At 55.4% G+C, this 16,616-nt stretch overlaps 3 protein-coding genes across 3 annotated transcripts; all 3 read right to left on the bottom strand.

Moving 5' to 3' along the window:
• Positions 1 to 8,302: 8,302 nt before the first annotated feature.
• ColSpa_05098 (uncharacterized protein) lies at positions 8,303 to 8,885 on the bottom strand (the record flags this gene model as incomplete). The annotated part of the gene is made up of 2 exons (XM_049271310.1): positions 8,303 to 8,542; positions 8,748 to 8,885. The coding sequence occupies 2 exons, from the start codon at positions 8,883 to 8,885 to the stop codon at positions 8,303 to 8,305; spliced, it is 378 nt and encodes a 125-aa protein (XP_049127267.1).
• An 847-nt stretch (positions 8,886 to 9,732) lies between these two features.
• Positions 9,733 to 12,731, bottom strand: ColSpa_05097 (putative ubiquitin carboxyl-terminal hydrolase 8; the record flags this gene model as incomplete). The annotated part of the gene is made up of 5 exons (XM_049271309.1): positions 9,733 to 10,764; positions 10,814 to 10,976; positions 11,029 to 11,135; positions 11,184 to 12,071; positions 12,117 to 12,731. The coding sequence occupies 5 exons, from the start codon at positions 12,729 to 12,731 to the stop codon at positions 9,733 to 9,735; spliced, it is 2,805 nt and encodes a 934-aa protein (XP_049127266.1).
• A 1,457-nt stretch (positions 12,732 to 14,188) lies between these two features.
• ColSpa_05096 (uncharacterized protein) lies at positions 14,189 to 16,404 on the bottom strand (the record flags this gene model as incomplete). The annotated part of the gene is made up of 2 exons (XM_049271308.1): positions 14,189 to 16,260; positions 16,317 to 16,404. 2 exons carry the CDS (start codon positions 16,402 to 16,404, stop codon positions 14,189 to 14,191), a joined length of 2,160 nt encoding a protein of 719 aa, XP_049127265.1.
• Between the last annotated feature and the right edge of the window lie 212 nt (positions 16,405 to 16,616).

Raw genomic sequence — 16,616 nt, 5'->3', positions numbered from 1 at the left:
CAACGGCGACGAGCATGAAATGAACTGGCCGTTGGCTGTTTTCTCATCGAGCACTTGTTTATTGATTGTTGTGAAGTCGAGGCATGTCGTTGGTGAACACGCGATCGGCCTCTAGTGGGCGCTAAAAGTAGAAAGTGATGACCATGTGTCTTAGTCAAAGTAGTGAGACCTCGCTCGACGAGCTTGTGACGGAGATCCTGTTCCACGACTTTGCCTTGTTGTCTTGGGACATGGAGTGACCGCCCTCGGACACTCGAGGAATGCGGACGGGGCAACTGTGTGGAAGTGGCATTTCGCATTGTTGATTCTGTCATTCCTCTCATTACGCAGCACTGTCAGCAGCATATCTCGGGGGAAGGACCTGTAGGATACGAATGGGACGCTTGACGTTGACATTGGCAGGTCCCCGACGAAGACAATAACGACAACAACGGTTCCTTCGTGCCTGGCGCAGACGTTCGCGGCGGCGGCGCGGTTCTCTTGGGCTGATGCAGGTCGCCGGGCTGGCCACTGGCATGTCACGATTCCGGGCAGGGGGTCCTACAGTAGGGCAGGCCGTTCCCGCGCAGATCAGCGAGTGAAGTACGGCGGCTAGCGTCGTCTTCTTCCTTTGCCCTTGTCTGCTGGCCGTGTGTCCTTTTTGCTTGTCGTCGGTTTGGTGACTGTGGGTGATTGAGAGGGATAGACGTAATTAGAGGGGACTCGGTGGCCCTGTCCTGAACATGGGGGGTTGGGCTGGGGGGGACAGAGGAAGGGAGGGGAGCTGAGGTAGGGGTAGGTATCCGTAACGGGCAAGCCAGGGTTTTGTTGACCTCTTTAGGCGAGACACTGTCACGCCGTTACTACGGTGAAGTTGCGGTTCAAGCAAATAATGGATGATTGAAGGATGCCACTGGGGGGGCGACTGGGTAGTGTTTGATATTCCAAAGATTCGAGAGACCGTGACGGAGGAATGCATCTTGGGGAGGACGGGCGCCTGGTCGGGCGTGACGTGGTTTTCTGTCCAAGCCGTGACCCGAGTCGGGAAAGTCTGGGGAAGGCCAAGAGGCGCGGAACGTGTCTGAGCTAGACAAGGTAAGATGTGTGTATTCGCATTGACTTTTTATTTTATTCTACTCGCTTCCGTTGTGAATTGGGTAGGTACGGATGAACCCAAGGGATCAACTAGGGAGCCGAGGAGCTGGGCTTGATTTTCCGCCATGACACTGTGGACTGGAAGGTGAAGCCCGTTCTTTTGTTTCTGGTTCAGGCCGGGTGTCTCTTAGCGCGCCGGCGGAGCGGCCTGGGAGAGCTTCTAGCGTAGCTAGCGCGAGTCGTGGGCGTTTGTTCAGCAACCCAGGCATCGTACTATGTACATAATGCCTAGCCACTGCGAGAGCCCACTCGGCGCCCCGCTCCGGCCCCTCATCAGTGGTCGCAGCCAGCCCGGTCGGCATGAATCCCGGCACAGAGCATCGAGTCTCGAGTCTTGTCGCCTGGCCCTGTCATCGTGACAATGCACCGATCGAGCGAGGGTTTGACCAGGGTCCTGAGTGATAGTGATGAACAATACATGGGAAAATGGGGACGGGCAAGTGGCATTCGTGGTGCGTGAAGTGAGATGAGGTGGTAGGTGCTTCGTTGTCATTGCTGCCCTGCGGCTACCTGACCACTGACCACAGACCGCAGACTACTGGGCTGACCGCTGAAGTCGATCTGACGGGACCTGGCCCTTTTTTTGCCCTTTTCTTTTTTACAGCGAACGTCCCTGGAAGAGCCAGATGCGACTGTCGGTCGGGCGCGTCAGCAGCAGCAGCAGCGAGTCTCGTCCCGTTCCCTGCTCTGGCCCGTGTGTGCGTGTCAACGTGAACTCGCACATCATTAACTGCCAAAATTATTATTTTCTCCAAGGGATTCAGTTGTTGTTTGGATTTGCCGTCCCTTCATCTGCTTTACGCCCCTTCTTCTCCAGTCTGTTTTCCCTGGGCACCCCTAGCTTAGCCACTCCACGACATCATCGCACCTTCCCCCCCCTACCGAACCACGCCCGCCCGCCCAGTGCCGCTCGTTTTACTTGGACCCGAACCCCTCCGCCGCCCGACTGGCATATCAACTAGACCAGACCAGACCGAACGTCGTTGACGACAACACAAGTTACCGTGAAACCCCGAAAGAGAGGAACGCCGGGCTTCCTCTTGTTTTCTCCTGCCCGCGAATCCCGAACGAAACAGAGGACGGTTGTTCTTTTGCAGACCGGAACACCTCTGGCCCACCCGAGTTCCTTGTGTCTTGTGTGTGTGCCTGTGTGTGTTGGCATAGTTCGTCAGTGTCAATATTTGGCATTGGCCCTGCCGCAGAGTCGCGCGCCCTACATACGTCCCTCGCTCGCCGTTCGATCTGGTTTCTTTTTTCTTCCCGCCGATGCTCAACGGGATTTCCATGGACTAAACGACCCTCTCTGCGAAAACACGTCGACCCGAACGAGCGAACACAAGCCCCCGAACTGCGACTTGACTGGCATGCCGTCCTGCCGCCGGGCAATGTGCAGCGCGCCCTCCTCACCTTTGCCGTAACCGCTGCCCGCTTGCCGTCTCACGATCCTCCACCCGACCGCTCCTCTGTCGACTTTGGCGCGATCCAATCCCTCCCTCAGAACAGCTTCCGCCCTACGAGGGCTCCCGCGAAATCCTTGAACCCGATCGAGAGTGAAAAGCTTGGTCCTGCGCCAGGCTGCCCGTCCGCCGCCGGCCATGCCTAACCCGTCGCCACCCTCGTCGGCCTCCTCCTCCGTCGAGCGCCAGTACCATGTGAACGGCAGGGCGGCCGTGGTCGCCTCCCGCGAGAGGGGCCCGGGCACGCCGCGAAAAGAGAAACAAGGCCCCAGAGAGAGCTCCGCGCTGCAGGACCCGGGCTTAAAGGACTACGTGCGTATACACGGCCATTGGGCCTTCCCTAGGGATCTGGAGGGCAACCGTTTGTGAGGAACGCATGACTGACGGTTTTCTGCAACACAGCGATTAGGAGAGTGCCTAGGAAAGGGAGCGTTTGGGTCTGTTTACAAGGCCTTCAATTGGGGAACCGGCGAGGCCGTCGCAGTCAAGCAGATCAAGCTCGCTGATCTGCCCAAGAGCGAGCTGCGCATGATCGAGGTACACTTCTGCTCACAGGGCATCTGCTCAACTGATGGCCAGCCGAGACTGACCGTTTCTAGTCTGAAATCGATCTTTTAAAGAACTTGCATGTGGGTGGTCCGAGCCAGAGGATTTGCGAGGCGCCTCATCTGACAGTGTGCTTAGCATGACAACATTGTCAAGTACATCGGCTTCGTCAAGTCGGCCGATTGTCTCAACATCATTTTGGAGTAGGTCAAGCCCTCATTCCTTCACATAATCGCTGACACGGGCGCAGGTACTGCGAGAACGGCTCTCTTCACTCAATATGCAAGTCATATGGGAAGTTCCCCGAGAACTTGGTCGGCGTCTACACGACCCAGGTCTTGCAAGGCCTGCAGTATCTCCACGACCAGGGAGTCATTCACCGGGATATCAAGGGCGCCAACATCCTTACAACCAAGGACGGAAAGGTCAAGCTCGCAGACTTTGGAGTCTCGACAAGCACACTCGCTGGTGGGCAGGACAAAGAGGCCCAGGTCGTCGGCACACCTTACTGGATGGCACCTGAAATCATTCAACTCTCTGGCGCCAGCCCTGCATCTGATATCTGGAGTGTGGGTTGCACGGTCATTGAACTGCTGCAGGGCAAACCGCCTTACCACAACCTTGCAGCCATGCCTGCGCTTTTCGCCATTGTCAACGACGACCACCCGCCATTGCCTGAGGGGATCTCACCGGTTGGTGCCCTGTTTTTATGTGTCAGAGTAAACATGACTAACACCTCATAGGCGTCTCGGGATTTCTTGATGCAATGTTTCCAGAAAGACCCCAACCTGAGAGTGACGGCGAGAAAACTTTTACGGCATGCGTGGATCATCGGATGCCGAAGAAGCGACGCACCCGTTTCCAAGGCCCCAGCCAATTTCAGCCAAGCGGTGGAGGAAGTAAAACAGTGGAATAAGGCCCTCAAGTCCTCCGAGACCTCACTTAGGGCGTCCACCGGTTCCGACAGCGGCTTTACTGGGATGCAAGGCCATCCCGGCTCGAGATTTAGCGCCAACGAACCGCTGCGGCCGAGCTTGACCACCCAGCCCAAGGGACCTTTGGCCCTCGCGAAATCGAGACGAACCCCCGAAGCGTTCAGATCTCCTGAGCTTGCTAGTAAGTATCGCCCGGCATCAGGGAGGCTGGGGAGGCGCGTGTTGACATGCTGCTAGACGATGACAACTGGGACAACGATTTCGCCACGGCCATCTCACCAAGTGCACTGCACTTGCCTCACCTGAAGCCCCAGGACAATTTTGGTGGTCTGCTGTCTGCCGATAAACTCAAAGCGTTCGCTTCAATCACAGACCCTCGAAATGATTCGGAGAGTTACGATGACGATTTTGAGGGGGAGCTGTTGACGATCAAGGGGCCTCGGCAGTTTACCGATTTCGAGTTTCAGGAACAAACCATTCGTCCCGTATCCCGCAAGAAGAGCGACAAGTACGCAGAACCCATGAAACAACAACAGTCGCCTCCAAAGTCCAGCCCGCGGAAGACGGGCCATTCTAGAAATGCTTCCCGGCCCAAATCCTCCAGCAAGCCGCAGCTTGGCCCCAGCAAGTTTGAGATCCCTGCTCCTCCGGACATGGCATATAGAGAGCAAAACACCGAAGACTACTCTGATCTTTTCCTTGAAAACGACAGTGTTTTCAATGACAACGGACTGAACCCCTTTGTCAAAAAGGTATGTTGACACCTTGGTTCAGTCTTGGTCGTCCTCTTGCTAACGAAGTCAGGTTGATTCTCCTCAACTATTCCATCCTTCCGATCTTACGAGCTTACCCCGTTCAACACAATCACCCGTGCCAGGGGGCTCAAGACGGCCGCCTAGTGCAAAGTTGCGACCTTCTGTGTTGCCGGACCGCCCGATGCGAAGGACTAGGTCGTCCATCGAGATCCAGAAATTTGCTGAAGATGAGGGCGACGAAGATTTCTCCGATATTTTCGGACCCGAGGATGCAGTTACTGAGAGGGAAGAGAGTGATAGAGGCTCAGAGGATGGCGGTCTGATGGTGCTCTCGAAATACTCCAACAATTCCTGGCTAGGCGATGATGAGGATGAAGATGACCCTTTTGCTTCCATGGATCCTGGATGGGACGAAATGGACTTGGAAGCAAACATTGCTAGGGACAGACACGCGAGACTAGCAGGCAAGGTCGAAGAACTCGTTCGCTCTCTGAAAACTTCAGAGGGTGAGGAGAAACTTTGCGAGCTGGCCGAAGATCTGGTGAGAACATCCCGTGCGTTCTGGGAGAAAGTGGCTAACAGATGCAGTTTGCCTTACTGTGGGAGAACTCCGAGATCAAAGACTTGATTCTGAGTGCTCATGGTCTGCTGCCCATCCTGGAAATACTCGAGCCTTGCACGGTCAAGAGTAGGCAACAGATGATCCTATCACTTTTGAAGGTCGTCAATACTGTAAGTCGAGCCCCTGATACCTCATCAAATATGGAATTTGCGAGATGTTAACCCTAGACAGATCATTCTGGACGATGTCGAGATCCAGGAGAATCTGTGCTTCGTCGGTGGCATCCCGATCATTACCAAATTCTCAGCCCGCCAATACTCCAACGAAATCAGACTGGAAGCAGCCGCGTTTGTTCGCCAGATGTACCAGACTTCCACGTTGACTCTGCAGATGTTTGTCAGCGCCGGTGGTCTGAATGTTCTTGTAGAGTTTTTGGATGAGGACTTTGACGATGCCCGAGATCTTGTCTTAATCGGCGTCAACGGCATCTGGAACGTCTTCGAGCTTCAGGGACCTACTCCGAAGAACGATTTCTGCCGAATCTTCTCGAGAAGCAAGATTCTGTATCCGCTTGCCCTGGTACTTCACAGGGTGCTTGACGAGGAGAGCGGAGACGACCTTTCCGAGCTCATCGAGGGCCGGATTGTCAACATCTTCTACCTCTTTTCCCAGGCAGAAAACTACGTCAAGGAGGTTGTCGCTGACAGGCAGGTGTTGAAGAGTGAGGCAGCCCCTGGTCAACGTGGATTCTCCTTGCTAACATTCGATTAGGCGTATTGAAGGACCTGCGACGAATGACGCCAAACCACCAGGTCACGATGCTCAAGTTCATCAAGAACCTGTCGATGCTGTCGACGACGATAGAAACGCTCCACACAGCTGACGCCATCGAGTTCCTGATCGATGTACTTGGATACAGCATGAAGAAGGGGCACAACCACTTCCGAGAGATTTCTAACCAGGTTTTAAACACCCTGTTCAACCTATGCCGTTTGAGCAAGGAGAGACAGGAAGATGCCGCTGTCGGCGGCATTATCCCCTTGCTCATGAAGATTATGCAAACCGACCGCCCACCAAAAGAGTTTGCATTGCCTATACTGTGCGACATGGCACACTCGGGAAGCAAGGGCCGCAGATATCTGTGGCAGAATAAGGGACTCGACTTTTACGTTTCTCTTTTGGCGGACCAGTACTGGCAAGTCACAGCCCTGGATGCCATCTTTATCTGGCTTCAGGAAGAGACAGCGAAGGTTGAGAGCCATCTTTTGGACGGGAAGTTTACAGACGCAATTGTGGCCTGTTTCCACACAAACAAGCTCAACTCCTTTGACGCCAACCTTTTGGAGCCTCTGCTGAAGCTTCTGCGGCTAAGCCCTTCGATCTCAGGGTCGCTTGCGAAACCTGAAATGTTTGCTGGCATTGGCCAGAGGCTGGGCCACAAAAAGGCAGTCGTTAGACTCAACCTGCTACGTCTGGTGCGCCATATCATGGATGCCTGCGACCCAGAGATGTTGGGCATGGGCAACGGCAGCAGCTCCTTGAACGTCAAGCAAGTCAGATCTCTGTTCGATGCCATCCAAATGCTGGCAGAGAAGGATACTGCTGTGCTCGTTCGCAACCTCGCGTCGGAGTTGGTGAAGGCGCACAATGAGAGCGAGCTTTACGACACCGCCTCGGAAAGGAATGGGTCTTCTGGATCTGTGGCATCTCGACGATCGGGGTCCGGGCCGAGGCGGAAATCCTCCTTTACTCCTCCAGGACTTCACCATGCGATGTCGATGCCTGCCACGCCTACACAGCCGCAGTCCCGTCACCATCGGTTATCGCAGATACCACCAGGGTCCAGCGGCGCGTACATTGAGGTGGCTGCAAGCCCACGGCGGACGGCTGTCCAGGAACGGGAGGCCATTCTTTACCGCCCACGCAGCAGGGACGGTGCCACGAGCATCCCCAGACGGGTGAGTGGTGAGATATCGTCAAGCATGCCTTCCGGGCCATCGTCAGGGAAAAGCAGACTGCCCCGCCACTCGTTTGCTAGACCCGGTAGCTCCTCTGGACAGCCTCCATTGGTGAGGTCCGAGAGTTCCCTGTCGAATAAGGAGAACGTAAGCAGAAACACATCGGCCGTATCAGCACCTGCGGCATCGCCAGTTCCCCCGACAAGCATGGCCAATAAGCGGCGAAGCAGGGCTCCAAGCTCGGACGTTAAGTGGTCATCATAGATGAATGACGAAGCGACTACAACAAACCAGCCACCAGGCTGTATTTTCTTTTGTCTTTTGCATGTGCGAGTTGACGTTGCGCACGGTTGGGAAACGACGCCCCATAGGCCTGTAGCCTCTGTAGCCTCCACCTCGGCTAGGATAGAACACCTACTCATCTGGTGTGAAGCGGGACTGGGGAATGCCAAAGACGGTGGGCAGGGAGGGGCGACGGCTACGATTTTATCACGTTGCATGTTTTGCTATGAGATGAGGTTACCACGAACTATACTCATGTGGGAGGGCAAGGGAATGCGAAGAGAGAAAAAGCATACCAAGCTTCCTTTATTCTTATTTTTTTTTATCATCATTGGCGTCATGAGAGCCAAAGCTGAGGCGGAAACCAAATCAAGTTGCGCAGAAGACCGAGACGATTGTCTGACGTTGAGCAAGACAGAATGAGGCATTAGAAACACTGTATAGCAAGCAATTGCACGTTGGCTTTGACGGCACGCGTGCGCCGTCCCGAGTTTCCACGCCCTCTTTCCCAAGCGACGTTCCTGTCTCCGTGAAGGTGAGGTCCTCGTTGTCGATCTAGGCCAGTGTGTCGAGTCTCTCCTCTTCTCCCACCCACGCGTGACAACCATGTCTACAGAAACGCTCAGGCGGTTTCCAACACGAGGGCGGATCACTTGCAGCAGCTGCAGCGGTTTCACGAGAGCCACGCGTCCCCCTTGAGGACCTCGCTCCAGGCCTGGCCCTCGCCCCTGGCGAAGCCGCGGGCGTCCTCGACGTCGGCGGCGCCAAAGTTGCGCCCGTACAGGTGCGGGAAGCAGCCCGCCCCCGAGGGGAGATCGTCCCACCGGATCTGCTCCTCCAGGGCGGCGTAGGGGAGCTTGAGGAGCCAGAGGTTCGCGGAGCCGGAGAAGAAGCGGTCTGCCGTTCCGAGGACCTGGCGTGTCGTCAGTGGTGTGTTTTGGGTTGTGACGGGGCTGGGGAGTTTGGAAGATGAGGTGGGGGGCCGGTGTGAGAAAGGCAGAGCGAGAGGGGGGGGCAAGGAAGTGGGATGCGGAGGGCGGGATGCGTTCACGGCATACGGATGACGGGGCGCACGAAACGTGTGAGCGGGGTCATTCCGCGGACGGGACGGGACTCACCTGCTCGGCGGTGCTCAGATGGATGAAGCCGTCGTTCCGGTCGAGGTCCGAGAGGGGGTACTCGGCCGGCAGCGGCGCGGGCGGCGCCTCGGGGACGATCTTGTAGAGGTACTGCGGCATCTGCGTCGGGGCGGGCATTGTGGTCGGCTCTGGGCTGTGACGTGCTGTCGTCTCTTTTGAGATGCTGGCGCGGTTGGATTTCAAAACTTAGATGTCGGTCTATAAGTGTTGAAATGTGGCGAGGGTCGTGCGGTCTGGTCAATCCAGCCTTCCGAGGGTCGCGTGAGCGCTCGCTGGCTTGTGAGCGGTTTTGTGTGATTCCCTCTCCTCATCGGACGGGGACCCCACTTTCTCTCTGTCCGGAAGCCTCGACGGCGGCTTACACACGCACACGACGAGGGTTTTCTCCTGCACATCTCGCGTCACCGCAACGAAACCGCACAGGTTCATCAATGGGTTTTATTTTTACAGGGTCACTCTACCCCATGCCTCGTTTCATTGATTCTTCATCCCTCATCCCTTTCCTCACATCGGCTCATCCCTCCTCCCAATTTAGCCGATCGCCGGGACACACCCAACCTATGCTCCCTCCCCCCCCTTTTCCAACCCGCCTCAGCCGTGACCCTCTTCTCCCTCTGCACCCCTTTTTGAACCGCTGCCAGTCCAGACAACCCGCCGGCCATAAGAAAGCCTCCACGACATTCTGCAGATGACTCTGATAACTTTTTCCGCTGTTGAAAATAAAAATCCTTCCAACAGAAACCGCCGTGGATGTGTATAGTCAAATTAGATAGGAGAACATCGCGATACCGTAACGGCACCCCTCTATCCCTCTGATGTCGTTGCTCTGTAGACTCCAATCTTTTGGTAAGGCTGTTGTACTGCGCCTCCACAGGTTGAAGCGCCGCCTCTCACTTTCGTCCATCCCCACGCGCCGTCAACGCGCTGTTTTTCTGTCAGTCTTTGACCCCAACCCTTCTGGACCTCAGATTCGCTGGTAGAATAGCAAGTAGGCAACCTTGTTGTCCTTGATGTTGTCCTTCGCAGGCTTGCCCTTGGGGGCAGAGCCGTTGCCGTTCGCGACTGCGCTCCATTTCTTCTCGCCACTCTTGTCCCCACCCTTGGCGGAGGTCGTGACCTCCTTCCAACCGTCACCTTCATCCTCGTCGGCCATCGCACCGAACCGGTTGGTAGAGGCGTCACGGGAGGCAGGGCCGGATCGGCCAGCCTCCTTAACATCCTCCTCAGCGCCTGCCTCGGCCACGTCTTCACTGCGGACTCGGCGGATGACCGTATCATCCAGTCGGATCCACTCGTTGTCGTCTTGCCGTCGCACATCCACCGTGTAATGGCCACCGTTGGCTTGCTTGCCATGGTGGTACACGACACCAATCAGCCTGTATTTGGGCATGGGCGCGCCCTCAGCAACAAGCGCGTTGCGTCTTCGCTTTGACAGTACTTCCGCAGGAAGCTGCAAGTCGAGCGGGTAACCAACCTTCTTTCCGATCTTCGTGGTTCCCTCGGTGTCGAACTTGAAGCGCTTGAGGTGGAGGATAAGAATAGGTGGCAGCGTCTCAATTAGCGTCTGTTTCGTCATAGGGGTAGCATCGCCTTGAAGTCTCTCCGGCACCGTCAAACCCTTGATGGCATCCACAACGTTGTGAATGTAAGGAGCGCCGATGTCAAGTTGCAGCGACTGGAAGGGCTCAGTGGTGACCGAGTCCTTGACGCCAGGACGACGAAGCTCCGACCGGTACTGTCCACTGAACAGCCGGGTGATGGGCGTCGTCGAACTGGCTCCAGAAGAGCGAGTCTCGACGGCTCGCTGTCTAGACCCAACCTCGAACCATCCGTCCGCGCCGTCGTTGGACTCGACGGCGCTAGCAGCAGAGGATGTCGGCCTCGCTTCGGCAGAGCCGTTTGTGAAGCCACCCGCAGACATGGCTTGCGCACACTCTTCGTCGATGGCATTCAGAATCAGTCCGAGGAACTCCTGGGCATCTTGCTGGTGACCACGCTGCAAAGAAATTAGCTGGCAATATAACCAAAGGAGGACGACGACGTACTCTCATGCTGGCAAACGCTGGGAGAGGCTGAATAGCCTTGTACACAAACTCCGGAATGAACGACTCGCCGTACTGCTCCAGCTGCTCACTCTTGAGCTTGCGGCGAAGCTTTTCGACCGAGTCGGTTGCGTCAATGACTCGGAATTCTCTCATGAACATGATCCTTGTTACAGATTAGTCGTCAAACCTTCCTAGCTGCAGACATTGCAACTTACATGGCGTCGATGACGGGCGTGTCGCTCTTGAACTTATGGACAGCCCTCTTGCTGACCTGGTCCAAAAAGTTGTAGAATGGTGCACAGAAGAGAAGAACTTGCAAAACCTGTACTTGTTAGCAATATAACCAGCCATGTGGACAAAGATAACACACTGAATTCATGTAACACATGTTGCCGGTGTTGATCAAGCCTCTCGGCTCGATGAACTGGACCTTGGCAGGGTTACCGACGCGGAAGTCTTGAATAGCAGCAGCCAGTGAGTTTGTGTTTCCCGCAGAAAAGCTCGAGGCACCTCCATTAACCGCACCATCCCCATTTGTAGTAGCACCGTTGGTCGCCGCCGGCGTAACAGGGCCATTGGCATTAGGCTGGCCCTTGGCAGCAGCCGCAGCAGTACCAGCAGCGAAGAGACCGCTCCACATCTTCGGGGCCGTCTTAACAGGATCCGCCGGCTGAGCATCGGCCTTGTCCTGCTCTACACCAGGAGAACCTGCTGTCTCCGTCGCTTCCGCAGACTTCGTCTCTTGGGTCGGGGGCTGCTTCCGTTCTTCAGCGGACTTGCTGATGCTGGCGGGCTTGGCCTCCTTGGGACTGCTCTTGGGGAGAGCGGGGACGACAGGAATGACGGGGACAGCAGGGCGAGAGGCAGAAACGTTGGAAGAGCTCGTCGTAGGTCTCGTGCTCTCTTTGGGGGTCACAGGAGCGTTCGCTTTGGGGCTACCCATGTTTGACACGCTGGTCGCCGACCTGTCACTCTCCTTAAGAGTTTCAGACGCCAAGGATTCCGCTCTGAGAGTGGCGCTCTCAGAGTCGGTGTCCTTGGGGTTCCAGAATCCCGTTTTCTTGGAATCCGCCTCCGCCGCGCCTGCCTTGTCGGACAGTTGAGTGGCTGAAGCGTTGGACTCCAAAGCGCCCTCATGCTGTTCCACGGGCAGTGTCAGGTCTTGCGCATTTGCGCTCATCAATCTTCTCCGCCGTCTTGACTTGGGAGCTCTCCTCGGGAATGGCGCCTGGCCGGGTGGCGTCCACGGGAGCTTGAGCTGGTTAGCAACATGATTCATCTGAGGAGTTATATGTCTACTTACTGGTGCGCGGAAGTCCTTGTTCTGCTTGGGAAGCTCCGGACTCTTCGGAGCAGAGACAGGAGCAGGGGCAGCAGGCACTGACGGATGGAACGGCTCGGCAAAAGGCGTGACAACTGAAGACGAAACGACTGAGGAGGCTACCACTGAAGGCGTGACGACTGAAGGCTCTGGGGTCGGCTCAATAGGCTGAGGCGGAGGGGGAGGCGGCGGCGACTGGACAGGCATGGCAGTAGGAACGGGAGGCGGTTGGTAGGGCGTTGACAGAGCAGGAGACGGCTGAGGCGGCTGGGTGTATGGCTGGGGAACGCTGACGCCAGCCATGGGAACATACTGAGGCATCGCCTGAGGTGATCGAACGTAGGGCTGCTGCTGCTGGTAGTGCATGTAGCCAGAGGGCATGCCACCGTTCTGATACTGATGTGGCAGCTGGTGGTAGTACGGCGCCGCGGCGTAGGGGTTCATGTAGTTCGGATACATGGGCATGTGCTGTTGGTACTGCTGTTGCTGGTATTGCGCGTACGTCGGTTGTTGCTGCATCCTCCGTCTGTTGCCTCCCCCAGGGCCGCCACCCATATCGACTCCTCCAGCACCTCCTGGCCCTCCACCCCCCGGCATGGCTTGCCCAGCCGGCAGATGACGATTGTTCATCCTGCCGGCTTGGGAGTCGTGTATTTGCAGTGATCGTCCACGGCTGGAACTATCACTGCCTTGTATCTTCGACTTTCTTCGAAGCGGTTGTCGGCGCGATCGCAATGGAGCGTCGACAGGGGAAGCGGTGGTCGGGTCGTTGTTCGATTATTACGTTGTTTGGTCGCGTGGGATGCGCGAGGGCAATGCTTCCGAACGCTCGCAGGTCGTGTGTCGCCTTCTCGTGGTTTGCGGGGAACTGACGGATGAAAATGACTCTGCTCAAATGCCGAACGGGGCAACGGCGTCAGTCTTCAGAAGTGATTAACCGCGCAGAGGCGAAAAATGCGGGCTGCGAAGGAGGCGGCGACGGTGAAGGTCGTCGACTGGGACAGGGCGACGAGAGTTGAGCTGTGCGGTTGCTTCCAATGGAGATGACAAAAAATTAAGCCGCGCGCGGGAAAGGCCCAACTAGAGCTAGCGGGCAGCGGGCTCCGGGCTTTGTTGGCGCAATGCAATTGCCTGGCTGAGCCGAAAGCCTCGCGCACAGATCATAATGTGATCCCCGCTGAGTGACTCTCAGTATGTTCTTCCGTAATTTGCCCGAGATCGGCCCCACTCGCGACGGTCTCACCGGGATAGCTTCAAGGTGAGTTCGGTCAAGCTCTTGATCGCCGAAACGCATACGGGGTTCGTTGATCAACTCTTTAAAGAGAGTCATCAGACCATGCCTCAGAGTAGCCATGGAACGACCATCATATTCAGCCCTACCAGCTTCTGACTTCGTCGCCCATGACCAAGACATCCAGTAAGACACCAAGCGTGTTTCCGCGCTCAGATGGAATGCCCCTTAGCAATTTGCTTCTATGAGTTATCCTTAGGTTCTGAGATCGTTTTTGGTTGTCTGCGCGATCAGTGGATTAAGTGTTTAACGCGAGTGCACGAACAAGTACCGACACAGCTAATAAGCCCGGGAGGTGAATTAGGAAAATGTTCGCACATACTTCATCAAATGATAGGAACCAGTGGTTAAGGAGCTTACGGACCAACGGCCAAGAACCGGAGGGGCCCAATGACAGACTGTAGCATTGATATGAGTATTGCTTGAACTTTTGGTTCAATATGTATATTCTCCCTTATCTGTTCAGTTGGTCTAGCTTTTTACCCGATCCCCAAGTAGCCACATATCATCTGTTTATAGTGTTAAGGAATTCTGCGTTCATGAGCCGGTGTCCCCCTTCATTGTGTGATCAGCGATAGAGACAGGTCATCTGAGAGTATGCTAGATTGGCAGAGGGAAAACGCTGCGCCATTCGCTTTAATAAGACCACCACAACTCAACCGAGAAGCTTTCGTTACCTCAAGAAGCACATGGACTACCGGCTTTAGCCATTGGCAAAAAGATACGCCACGGCCATGCACATGACAGAGTGTCGAATAGAGCTTCATTCGTCCCTAAACACCCAACGCCCTCCGCCCCTCATCGCTTCTCGATACCTCTCCTGGATCAAATGCCTCTCCCTTTTCTCAGCTTCAGACTTCTCATTATCCACCTCCTGTGTGGTAGGGAAATCCGCGTTCCAGAAACCCGGAGGAGAGGGTCTTCGGGCATACCGGTGACGATGCTTACCCAATTCATTGGCAAGCTGCCATGTCTTGGCTTCAATCCACAACTCGTCTTTCTCCGCCTTTGACATACCCAGAGTAATTGTGACTCTGTCACCGAGGTAGTCTTCGAATAACTTGGTGTCTGAAGCTGGAGTGCGTTCGACGTTGTTTCTCCGAGCAAGTGCCATGGCGCGAAATTGCTTACCGCAGCAGTTCATATCAGTACAGCCAGGCAAACAAGCTCTGTCGTCCTTGCCTCTGACTACCTCCGAATATGCATAGTCCGAACCACCATTGAACTTTGGGTTCACTTTGAAATCCTCAAGGCGCATGGAGACCATGGGTTTCGTTCGTAATGATCCTCTAACTGCTGATATTGGCGTTGTAGCCCCGCTACGGTTCCGAGCAAGTGCGCGTGGTGTGCCATGTTCCGTAGTCTCTTCGAGATCTTTTCGAACAGCGGGGGTTTCCTTAAGTCTTTCCCGGCGCTCTTTATTGAATGGTAGCTCCCGGCGGTCAGGAAACTGAGGTCCATCATCGATCGCTGCCCTATGCGTATCGCGAAGACGCGGCGCTGACCGTACTATGGCAGGAGCCTGCTCCGGAGATGGCATGTTCAACAGCGTGCTTAAGCGACCAGAGGGCTGAGGCGTGCGAAACTGCCCTCCGGCCAGCTCCCCCCGACCTGTGTGCTTATAGGCGAGTCCGTCCTCGGCCAGGCTTTCTATGCCATGGGTGAGTCCTTTCTTGATGGGCTTTCCCACAGTCTTCAGTTCGTATGGTCTCGCCGGACGAGCATTAGGATTGACTGGTGTCAGAACTGCCGATAAGTCGAAATTCCTTGGCGTCGGCGTATCGGTGTTGTCGGGTCTGACAAACAACGGGCCGGTCGTTTTTGCTCTTCCAGTATCCATCTGTCCTGATGCGGAGGGAGTATTGGGCAGCATTCTGTTCTTCCTCGGCGTACTGAGTTTCTGGCCAACTTCGTCTAGGTCCATGCTTTCTTGTTGAAGCTGGCTGGTGACAGAGCCTCCGGAAAGGTTCGAGCTTTCAATCTTAATTCGGCGTCGTACTTGCTGCTCGGCGGAAGAGTCAGCCGAATGCTTCCTCTTGCCGACAAAGCGCTCCGACACGATAACTGGGCCGTCAGAGGAGGGCTCTGGTTTAATGCGAATATCGGAATCCGTTTTGGGAGGTTGTCTCAGTGGTGGAAGAGTAAGGACATCGCCATCCTTACTGCTCTCTGTTGTGTCCTCTTCCGTTGAGTCCCCTGAATTCGGATCTTGAGTTTCTTCGTCTACTGCAATAGCAGCAGCAGGGATGGATTCAATTGGAATATGTCGGGTAATTTCCTCAGTGCCGCGTGTCGTCGTCGGACCAGCTCCAGGATCTGAAGCGAAGCTCGGGGTCAACACAGCCTGGGGTCTGCTAGGTTCTGAAAGTGCTTCTGTTGAATGCGTGTCCTCGTCTGGCTCCCCTCCGGGCCGCTCAAGGATTTTTATTTTAGCTTCCAAGCTTGTTGCGTATTCCTCCCATCTCTTGTTCTCGTCCCTCCTTTTGTTGAACTCTGACTTAAGGATCTTGAAGTTTTGGTCCAGAGCATTGTATTTTCGGCGGAGTTTTTGACTCTCGCGCAAGACTTGCTCCAGTTCGTTGCCTTTTTCAAAAGTCACTGCTGACATTGAGTCTGTGTTGGTAGCCTGATCGCGCGATACATGATTCGGACGAGGGCTGCCTCTTGATGACTCGGTGGATCGGGTTTGTTGGTGGAATTGCAGCAGTTTCGTTCTGAGCTTTCTATTTTCATCCTCCAAACGATCAACCTCGGCGGAACGGGATCTCAGTATTTCAAGCTCGTCGGTCAGAAGTGCGCGTGATCGGTTGTCTTCTTTCAGCCGCTGCTCGAGCTCTGTTCAACAAGCTAGTATCGCGTGCCATTACGTCAGGGCGTGTCATTGCACGTACCGTTCTGGGCCTCTTTGCTAATGGTTTCGCGCAATTCATTGAAAGCATTCTGGACCGCCGCCCGGCTTTCTGACGACCAGGTCTCCATGACGCCTCAGAGAAGCGTTGTCAAGTATGCATACGAGGCTGAAGTTTGGTGTGCGGGCGTCCGTGATCGAGCGAGGGGTTTGGTAGGTTGCGGCCGACTAAGACGCGCCTTCTATGCAGCGCGTCGTGCTCAGGACTCGGAGCATGCGCCACATGGAAGTATGTGTCAGCAGCTGCTATGGGGTTCGAACTGCCTGCACGAGCCACACCCAT

This window comes from Colletotrichum spaethianum (assembly GCF_022836535.1).
Source record: "Colletotrichum spaethianum MAFF 239500 DNA, contig11, whole genome shotgun sequence".
Taxonomy (NCBI): domain Eukaryota; kingdom Fungi; phylum Ascomycota; class Sordariomycetes; order Glomerellales; family Glomerellaceae; genus Colletotrichum; species Colletotrichum spaethianum.
Note: the sequence above shows the minus strand (reverse complement) of the source record. Positions and strands in the feature narration are given on the sequence as shown.